The 11312-nt window shown below is 39.1% G+C and overlaps 1 protein-coding gene across 1 annotated transcript; it reads left to right on the top strand.

Annotated features, from left to right (window-relative positions):
- The first annotated feature begins 585 nt into the window (after nt 1-585).
- On the top strand, nt 586-9604 carry macir (macrophage immunometabolism regulator). Its single transcript, XM_042509727.2, has 2 exons — nt 586-742; nt 4609-9604. The coding sequence occupies exon 2, from the start codon at nt 4616-4618 to the stop codon at nt 5267-5269; it is 654 nt and encodes a 217-aa protein (XP_042365661.2). The 5' UTR covers nt 586-742; nt 4609-4615; the 3' UTR covers nt 5270-9604.
- The last annotated feature ends 1708 nt before the right edge of the window (nt 9605-11312 follow it).

An 11312-nucleotide genomic window follows, 5' to 3' on the forward strand; every position in this document is an offset into this window, starting at 1 on the left:
AACCTAAACTCTAATTAATTAAAAAATATATGCATACACCCACATACAAAAATCAAATATCTACAATTATACATAGTTATTTACAGGGAAAAAGAGGAATATAAACCAGCAAAAGCCAATATTAAGTAAGCAAATAATTGAGTAATCCCTGTAAATCGCTTGAAATTCCACAAGATCTGAAAATGTTAAAATGTTAATAGTGTTGACTGATGAGTGTGATCCAGAAAAAGGAAAGCCACAGCGCCACAAGTGCTCATGTGCACAAAATCGTGACATTTTTACCCCCAGAAATTTAACTTGAATGTAAACATTTTTAATTTCTATCATAATTTAGTTATGTATTTCATGATTTTGACGGACTATCTCATTGTGACTGTTTGTTGATGACATTTTTGTCTTTCATTATGATAATCATAATTCATCTTTTTTTTCTTTTACGCATGGAAATAGGCTTCCATCAGCAGGAATACGTGACAGATAAAACGATCTACGACTTGAGGAAATCGCAGCCTATTTATGACCAGAGAACAATACTGTAAGGAATGTGTGATTGCCTTGTTTTTTCTGAAAACTAGACCGGAAGTGTTCCTGGTGCTGCTGTTGACGGAACAGAGGCGTGAGAGCGCAGCGGACACACACTCACACTCATACTCACTCACACACACACACACACACACACACACACAGAGAGAGAGAGAGAGAGAAGGGAAGGTTGAACATCGGATCCTCCTCTGCCAAACAGGTTTGAATTTGATTTTATTTTTTATCGAGCTTGTTTCGTCGCAGGTCATAAAACGTAGAGATATTTGATGTAGATCAAACAGGGAGGATGAGTTTAGCGTCGTTCATCCACTGAAACAGACGACAGCGAAATGCACTTGATCCTGTCAATCAGCTCCGATCAGAGTCCGTGTTTCAGTGATCAATGCGTGTAAAGATGAGTAGTCCGCTATGAAAATGTGGTGTGTTAGAGGCTGCGGTGTGTCCTGGAGACACTGAGACACTGAGCTAACGCGCAGCAGCGGACAGACAGGATGAAGCAGCCGGCCTGTCGTCTGCTGCAACAGCCATCTTTTACTCAACACTGTTATCTCTCTCACAGCCTTTAAGAAAGCGACTGTACATGTTAGCAGCCTCACCACGCCTATGATGGCTCTGCGTGTGAAGTGTGTGTGATTGCTGAGCTGTGATGAGAGCGGTAATGCTGCACAGAAAGGGCTGTCTGTCACTGGTGCCTCTTTTCCACTGAGTCAGAGAGCCGCGCCATGGCGTCCACTGCCTCCCTCTGGCATGTGTGCCGCTCCATTCAGGCCTCTGTGGAGACCAGGATTTCACTGTAAACGTGAAAGCTGGTTAATGGTTTTATAACATGGCATCAAAACAAGAAATCAACCCACTACTTAGTTAACATTCACAAAACCAAATGATTTGTCCATTATTTGATTTAGTTTGTGGTGCTCACAGCATTCCCTGCTGAAAAAGACAGCTTGACCAGTTTACCATGGCTAAACTGGTTGACCGGCTTGTTTGAAGAGCTTTAGGTACGTTTTGCATATTTTTTGACAGCTTGTGATGGTCAATAGCTGGTTTATTCATTGAAGTTCCTGTAAAATTAACGTCCTTAAGTGTGTTGATATATCAGTGGCATGAGGGGGGTATGAAAAGCAAAGACCATAAATCAGTTCAGTCTGCTGTCATGGGGTATGCATAAAGAAAAATGTGCGCAGCTTGACAGGCTGGTCACACTAGCATGTCTGGCTATTGGCCCACCCAGCTAAAGCTTAAAAAACAGCAAAAACTGGCTCAGGACCACCTAAGACCACATTTGACAAACTAAAACTAACTAAAACCACCTACCAGTATAAGCTGTTTTTTAGCTGTTGTTTTTTTTTTTAGAAGGACAGAAAATGACATTTAAATTCTACAATAGCCTAATGCATCTTACATAAATACTGTCCATTACTCATAGTCCACTGAATATGGAGTTATAGGAATATAAAGGAAAATGTTGACAGTGCTATCTGTCAGAATAACCATGGATGTATTAAGAAGATCTGGATACAGCACAGAGACAGGGTTTGGTTCATTTCTATGAGAGCTGCTCAGTAGCGCACGAGGCAAAAAAACAACAAAAAACCCTACATTTCCACTGTATGCAAGTACCTGGGTCTTAAACATTACTGGCCCCATGAGGCTTGCACACGAGCGGGTCACTTACGCCGACTGAGTGACTGACTTCCAGTTAAGCACATCACTAGCTTGAATGGCAGTTTACAAAATTTAATCATGCAGCGCTTTTAGACTTTCCAAATGTTGTTTAAAACAAGTAGATCAAGTGAGAACCTGGGTTCATTTTAGGGATGTACAATCTTGGATTTTTTTTTTGCCAGTCCCTTAAGACGATATATAAACAACTCATTTAGCCGATGAGCAATACGGATATCGATATATCCACTTTATTTCCCCAGCAAATTTTAGTGACCATCAAGTCTCTGCAGTCGTGGAATTAACATCATATTATGCATTCGCTTATTGTGATGGCCGACCAGCAGATGGAGACATGAAATACAATGCTTTTCAGTGTTTTTACTATTCATTCATACTGCAAAATAAGAAAAAGCAAGTTGGCTGATTTCAATTAATTTTAAAGCCAATTTTGGCCGATACCGATGACGCACCGATATTATTGTGGATAGTTGATTTCAAGCACTATAATAGTGGATGTAAGATAGGCATGGGCGGTATCATTATGCTATACCAGGGTATTTAGAAATCCCAACAGCGTGATTTTTAACACTGTCAGAAATATGGACCCTCGTCTTTGTATTAACTTTATACTAGAGGCTGTATTGAGGATGTTTTGCATGCAGTGCGCATCACATTACCTGGAGGTTACACTCGGGCCACACTGCATGCGTGAGCAGTGTGTTCACACTGGCAGCGTTTGTTGCTGTGATGCTGCTGCAGAGCTGCCTACTGTTATAACTACTGTATTTCTACAATTAAAAGCATATATTCTACTCATTTATGAAGCCGTGTAGCTCCTGCATCATAAGCCAAACAGTCCTGCAAATGTTTCAAAATAAAATGCTTTGTGTCAAAAACTGAAGGGATTCTGTCCACAGAAACACTGTCAGATAGATTTTATTTTGAAACAGAAACAGAAAAGGCTGATTAAAACAGATATATTTGTATTTCCTCACATCTGTGACAGATAAAGACATTGAAACTATAGTAGCCTAAGGTGTATGGTTGTCCTGTTTAATAAGGGAAATAGGTTTAAGAATATTACTTTTTGTTGACATCTCGTGACTGGATTTTATTGAGTAGACTGCAGGACAGATTGTAGAATGTAGCAAACTTGCCAGTTGGCAGTGTTGGGTGGTTGTTAGCGCCGCACATTGATATCGTCATATACTGTATACCACGGTGAAATTCCAGGAAGGTATAAAGGTATAGAAAATAGATATCGCCCAAGACTAATGAGATGGCAATTTGATCTCTACCCAAAATTATGTGATAACCAGTTATTTTCACAATAATTTGGGAAAGTGAGCCAAAGAAGTCGAGGCATCTTGGAGGTTTCTTAGTGTTTCTTTTCCTCCTCTGTATTCATGAAAAGCCTCAGCAGTATCCTGCGCCCTAAGCTTTACCTTCACCGCCCAGCAGCAGCTTTGAGCCTATATTCCTGATGGGTCAGGTGAGGTTTTATAATTAATGTTCGGGTCAGATCTGGTATTAATGTAGGAAAAATTGCAGTTAACAAATCACTCAGTGCAAATTAGATCTGTGCATCAGAGAGAGAGCACTATAAGAATAGATTAGATTGACTCCTCTTGTTATGAATTGCATAATAATTATAAACAAATTTGTTCACTGATTTTATTAACAGCCAGTTAATCAATTGGCCTTTTTTGGCATGTTTGCAGTGACCACAATCATTGGTGAACTGGTTCGTAACCATGAATATATAGTAATAAACAGGAGCACAAGAAAGACATTACTATACATTAAAGTAGATTTATATTATTGATTATTCTGCATTTTCTTTCTCAATAATGTTGATTGTTTTGTCTATAAAAGGTTTTAAATGTAAAGTCATTACAATTTCTCAAAGCCAGATTCAGCAGAATCATTTACTGTTGATTGATTAATCAGGTCAGCAGTTAATACATTTTATACACATTTCTTGAGGAAATTATGCAACTTTCCTCCCTAATTCCTCTGACTGATTACACCTATTTATCTGTATGCCTGTATTTTTTATTCTTCATACAAACTTTATATCTTTCAGATTTGATGATTTGTTACCTGTGCTTAATCATTTATGTGATCCTTTGTTCACATTCACTTTGTCAATTAGAATTTTTTAACATTTTGATGATGTTTATAGACAATTCTTAAAACAATGCATTGTATCATTCTATATCAACTCAACGTTTTTAGAACCAGAACTTGCTAGCTGGGTTGGTTCCACCTCTGTTAATTCATATTCAAATAGTCATTTTATGGGGGAAGTACTTCGATGATGTTTAGTGTTTGTGCTTTGTGTAACTGGTGTATTGCTCCTAGTAACTCAACTGATGTTTTTTCTCGCCCTTTCCTCAGCCAGGATATGTCTGTAAGGATGGAAATGGATATCAGTGGAGTATCAAGGCCACACGTCTCCATCCATCCTACAGCTGAAATCAAAGCCACGTTGAAACCAGAGGCAGAGAGACCTCGCTGTGCCAGCACCCCGTGTTCACCCATCAGAGGTACTGTCGCAGGATACCAGATCCTCCACATGGACTCTAACTATCTGGTGGGCTTCACCACTGGAGAGGAGCTGCTCAAGCTGGCCCACAAGTGGTCAGAGGGCACTCCGGAGAAGGGCTCTGTATCAGAAGCCGTGCCCAGCCCCATCCAGAGCCCGGTCCCGAAGTCTGTGGACCTGGGCATCCACCGCTCTTCACGAATCTGCAAAGGCAAAAGTCGCTACTACCAACCCTACGACATTCCTACTGCCAACGGGCGGAGACGGAGGCGCATGCCCAGCTCCAGTGACACCTTTCTCAGGTCCCTGGCTCACGCGGAGCCTGGGAGGAGTCTGCATGCTCCGCTCCCCCTCTGTCTGCTGAAAGGGAAGAGGGCCCAGTCCAAGTCTCTGGACTACCTTAATCTGGACAAAATAAGCATCAAAGAGTCGTCGGACACTGAGGTGTTACAGTACCAACTGCAGCACCTCACCCTGCGAGGGGAGCGCATGTTTACCAGGAACAAGACATGAGAGCACAGTGGAAGGCCCTTTTCAGGCGTCTTTCACCCTTTTGGGGATTTAGGTGCTATTTCCAGCTTGGTTTCTTTCTACTCAGATTACACACTGTTCTAAAAGAGGGCAGTCTGATAATCTCGTTATATTATTAACTGGGGGTTTTACCTTGTACTGTACACATAACGTTGTGAAGAAAATCCTCCAAACACTCCTCACATTGTACTGAGGTTGTGGAGGTTAAAAATGTGAATTATATAAACTTAGCAATAACTGGTGAACCTATTTATTGACAGTGTTGTGTGTTTGTACTGGTCAGAGACACACTGATGTATCAGTTTACAGCTGATGAAGCACATATCCATACTGTATTGGCTTTAAAATGCACTGTCGCTATCAGTCCAGCAAGAGTTTTACTGCTTACCTGTGAGGAGTCGTGTTAGTGGAAGTTTTGTGATTTATTTCCAGATGATGACATACAATTGTCAAATTAGCAAGATAACACTTTGATTATGTTGCTAATCTATTGATTTATTGTTGTCAGTCAGTATCCTTGTGTTTTTTAACCTCTTATTTACCAGATGGATGTATGAATAAAAAACCTTAGCGATACTCACTCTTCTCTTTAATAATAGGTTAACATCTGTTTATTAAATCGTAATACAATACTCACAATAACACATATACATTTCAAGAGTTATTGGTTGGTGGAATCATTCCTGTAAAGTGATCCCTTCCCATTTATGTTTTCAGGTTGTCCGTCCACGGATGCACGTATGTCCTATTCTTGTGAAGGAAATATCTCAAGAACACTTTGAGGGAATTCAGTTTTTTTTTTACAAATGTTTAATTAAACTTAAGGATGAAATGCTTAGGGTTTGTGGTAAAAGGTCATGGCTACTGATACCGTCCAGCCATCTCATTCTCATGAACACAATGTCTCATAAAGGCCTAAAGGGAATTTCTTAAAATTTGGTACAAACATCCACTTAGACTTAACAATGAACTGATGAGATTTTGGTGGTCAAAGGTCACTGTGACCTTCCAGCTGTCTCATTTTCAAGAATGCGATATCTCAATAAGTCCTTGAGGAAATGTCATCAAATTTGGCACAAATGTTCACTTAAAGTAAAGAAAAATTTATTGTAGTATGGTGGTCAAAGATCAAGAATTAAGTGACCTTGCATATATCTCATTCTTTTAAACATATTGTCAAGAACACCTTCAGAGAATTTCTTACAATTTGGCACAAATATCCACTTAGACTTTACAATGAACTGATTAGATTTTGGTGATCAAAGGTCACTGTGACCTTCCAGCTGTCTGTATTTTCGAGAATGCAATATCTCAAGAAGTCCTTGAAGCAATGCCTTCAGATTTGGCGCAAACGTTCACTTAGAATTAAGAAAAGCTAATTGGAGTTTGGTGGTCAAAGATCAAGAACACTTTGGCCTTGCATCTGTCTTATTCTTGTGAACATGATATCTCAAGAATCTTTCAGGAAATGTCTTTAAATTTGACACAAAGGTCAACTTAGACTTAACAATGAACTAATTAGATGTTGGTGATCAAAGGTCACTGCGATCTTCTATCTCATTCTACAATGCTATATCTCATGAGGGCCTTGAGGGACTTTTCTCAAATTTGGCACAAATGTCCACTTGGACTCAAGAATGAACTGACTAGAATGTGAAAAAACTGATGTCAATCCAGGTGTTAAATGCTTAAAATACGTTTCACAATTTGAATTGCAGGAGTGACAGCACCCCAGCGCCATTAATGGTCACTCGTCACTTGTCACTGCCCAAAACAATCCCTTACAAACGTAACTACACTACAAAAGCTGATGAGAGAATCCATTTCACAATTTACCATTTTGGCTACAGGGCCACTGATTTTGCTTTCTGTAAGTTAGTTGCACTGGGGGATCACTTAGCAGGCTATGAGGACAGGACCTCTTTCAATGTACATATGATGCCACATGTGTATTGTATTAAGATTTGACTTGAGAAAAATCTCGTTACCAAACAGTCAATCCCTCAAGTTTGAAAGATGGCTGTTGTATTTGGATCCGTCTTAGAGAATGGCAACTTCAGTCATTGTTGGCAACAGAAGTGACCAGTTGACAACATCAGTGGAAAAGTTATCCTGCAGAACCATCCACTACAGATGGAGAGTTTTTATTCAGAACTCAGATAGATAGAAGAATATGAATGGAGTGACACTCAAGTCTTTTTTTTTTTTGTTGGTTATTGGTGACAAATATGGTTGGGAATATGTTGCCTTTAGAAACCCATGCTGGTGCATCTTTAGTTTTGTACATTGGTTATCGGCACACAGTGGTATATTTGAGGTGCGTCATTTTAAAGCGTGTGTATGTTCCCCTTACAGCTGGTGATGGATGTGTTTCCAATGCTTCTATTGCAGAGTTTTCTGCGGCTGATTGCACTGTTGGATATCTACGACAGACTGTCTCTGAAAACGTCAGTGCACCGTGATATCGTCACCACCATGGAATCAATTAGGCGTTCACAGTAAACACTGCAATATTGTACATAACTAAGCCATGTGAACTCTTACAGTCTTACTGTGGAGAAATGTGTACATCCCTTGAGGTTTTGTTCATTTGTTGTACTTCTTGAGAGGATATTATGATTTCTTTGTGTGTTTTCTATTCGCAAATGCCACAGAAAACTATTACAGTACGTGCAACGTATAAATCTTCTGTGCAGAATTTTATGTTATAATGCCATCTTTCAAATTGTTCTGTTGTAGAAAATGAACTAATCTGAGTAAATGGGTGCAGTCTGTGTGCTACTTGGTTTCAGTTATCTCAGTGGTCCTGTGTCAGATCCATATGGGAGGTGTCAGCGTGCATTATGGTCTGCCACAGTGTTTTTATACCACCTGAGAGGACTACAGTCCGAAATGTTCACTACACATGGGGGCTTTAAGTAGAAATACATTTCAGATAAAACTAGTGTTTACATTTTTAATTTAGAATTATACATTTCTTTTATAACTTGTCTAAAACACACATAAATGTGAGATTTAATGATTTTAGTTAAGTGAATATTATGATGCATACACATCATGTGAATTTTCTCATTATCTAAAAGAGAGTTCTGTAAATGGCCCAACCCCACTGCAGTGTGAGAACAACAGGAGGAGCATCACAGACCGCAGGCAGGTTTCCATTAATGATTTGAGCAAAACTTTCCACTGAGTGATGTTCTTCGACTTCTCCTCTGGCATTAATATTCCAAGAAGCATGGTGATGGATGTTCATCTCATTAGCAGCTTTATTTTTATTGCAGCCACTACACTAGCTGTCAGGTCTGTACATATCGTACAGCCAGAAGGGATGTTTGGTTTCATGCTGGTCTGGTGTTTGCTTGCTGTCTGTATGTGGCAGTTTTTTTCTACACCTAACCATCACTGCCCTTTGCCTACTCCTAACCATCCGTCACAGCAAATGCTTTTTTTGTTGACATCCCCATGTTGGTTGTCATGGTAGCAGCATCCCGAAATGACAACAACAGACGCATAGGGATATCTAGAGGGATACCTGGAGCATATTCACACCAAAGTCCACGCAAAGTGACTATACAGTATGTGACGACTTGGGATGAGAACGTGTTGAGGCATTTTAATCCCCTTTGCGTATGCGCATTGTTGAAATGCTGGAAAGTAAAATGGAAACGGACTATGTGAATTAATCATGGCATACAAAGCATGTAACGTCCACTGTAGAGATCCAAAATTGCAGTAGACAAAAACATCAGATATGTGTTGTGTGGTACAGAGACTGTTACCTTTTTTAAATTTTTACATGTAAATTTTCATCACATTTTCAGCATTGTTTTCATTTGTTTAAGGCTGGACTGGAGCTTATTTAATATCTCATTTTCTTGTGCTATATTCTGCAATGCTTTAATGGTGCCCCAGTGGAGAATAACCACCACTAACTTATTATTTTGATGCAGCCAAATATTTGCAGAACATCAGTGGATTGAAATACATCATTTTATATTTTGTTAAACTTATTTCTTGGAAATTTGGTTAAAATTTGCACTAAATCTGGATAGGCAACAGTCAAAGTGTCATTCTACAGTTTGGGCAGCAATTCCAATGTGGCCCTTGTATACATGTTAGTTACTTTGCTCACGTTTTGGTTAACAGATAGATTCATGAAAGTGAGAATATAATTTTTATTTGTGTAACAGCATCATGGCTGCATCTGTCCTTTAGTGCTGTTGTGTTGCTGATTGCTGTGAAGGCTGCTGTTGTTAATGATGTTAGTAAGCAGCATCTGTGTCATGTTACTAAAGATGATAAACATATTACAGAAAAGTGGTTTGCCATCACTTTTCTTGTGCTGCACGTTTTTCTTGTGCTGCACGTTTTTCACAAGTAAACCTTTGATCCCTAATGTAAATCTTACACAGCTACTAATGTCAATAAAATCTATAGTGACTAAAATACTGACCCTACTGCCAGGCAAAGCAGAAAATCATTTAAAAAAAAACATTCAAATGATTTTTTTTTCTTTTCTGAGATTTAGAAGCGTTTGATTTGGAACTCAAGGGGTGTACACTTCCACCATATGCTGTATGTAAAGTCACTCTTATGCACTTCTATTGATTCCTTAAGCCAAACTGAAATGTACACTTGATGTTAACCAATGACTGTTAGACCATTAAAGCTTATTTCAAACAGATTTCTGTGAAGATCAGAAGGAAGCGTACAGTGTCTGTTTCTGCCTGACGGGAGGTATCATCCCTGAATAAAAACTTAAGAGTGTTTTTTAGCTACTAGGCGACAATTGCTGAACATTTATTTAAAACAGTTTGGCTGAGGAGTGCTACTTCACAAGTGTAGGTTTCAAAAACAGGTGCTCTGTGGATTCAGGGACAATAATGACAAAAAAGGAGGGAGAGGTTAGACCTGTTGTTTCTTTTGTCAGTAAGTCAAAACAAATAAATTCCAAGGCACACTATGTTGCAAAAGTGAAAAAGCCTTTAATAAATGGGTTTTATGCTGACACATTTCAACACACAGTCTGTAAAATATGGACAGTTTATGGTTCTATTATTACAATAGGGGGATATGAAGAGATAGACATGAAAGCAACTCTAACATGTTTTCAAGTTGATACAAAGTTCAACATAAACTACAAAGTAAGAAGAGTTAAAAACTCCAAAAAACTTATTTGTCAATGGACATGGTATGGAGTCTTAAATTAGAACATTATTTTCCCAAAAATTGACAGTTTTTGATTATTTTACATGGGAGATTCCTAACTATATGTTTACACTGCTGGCCGAAGTGGCTCGAATCTGATTTTTTTTTTTTTTCAAATCAGATTTAGGAGATGAGATACAGATGTGATTTTTTTTTTTTATGCGACCTCAGTCTGCACAGTCTTGCAATCTCTCTCAATTCAGTGCGACTTTTATGTTACTCTCGATTGACATCCTTCCATAAAATGAGAAACTCCATCTGTCTGTTTGTATCCATTTTTTGCCGCAATGGATTGCCTGATCTATCTAAACATTGCACATGGGCATTGAAAGTTACCACAGCTAGAGAATGACAAAGCCCTTTGTCTCATTCACCCACTGCCAGTGCTCATTTTGTACAAAAAAATACTTCATAAATAAGGTTGATTTTCTTTTTCTTCTGCCTGTGGCGTCAATAAGTGAAAACACAGACAGCGCCATTCTGCCATTGCAACCCACATTGTGGTCAAAGGGAGAATTGCCGCTTGAATGACTGAAATAAGTGCTTTTTTGTGGGGCGACTTTGGCTCATAGGTAGAGCAGGTCGCCCTTTAATTGGAACATGTTGAAGTATCCTTAGGCAAGATACTGAACCCCAAAATGCTCCCCATGCTGCATCATTGGAGTGTGAGTGTGTGTGAATGGTTACTGAAAAGCAGGTGGCACCTTGTACGGTAGCCTTGGCCACCAATGTGTGAATGTGTGTATAAATGGGTGAGTATGGCATATAGTGTGAAAGCACTATACAAGTGCAGTCCATTTACCATTTTTTCCTTCTT

Source organism: Plectropomus leopardus, chromosome 20 (assembly GCF_026936395.1).
Source record: "Plectropomus leopardus strain MGB_pleo_1.0 chromosome 20, ASM2693639v1, whole genome shotgun sequence".
In the NCBI taxonomy this organism is placed as follows: Eukaryota; Metazoa; Chordata; class Actinopteri; order Perciformes; family Serranidae; genus Plectropomus; species Plectropomus leopardus.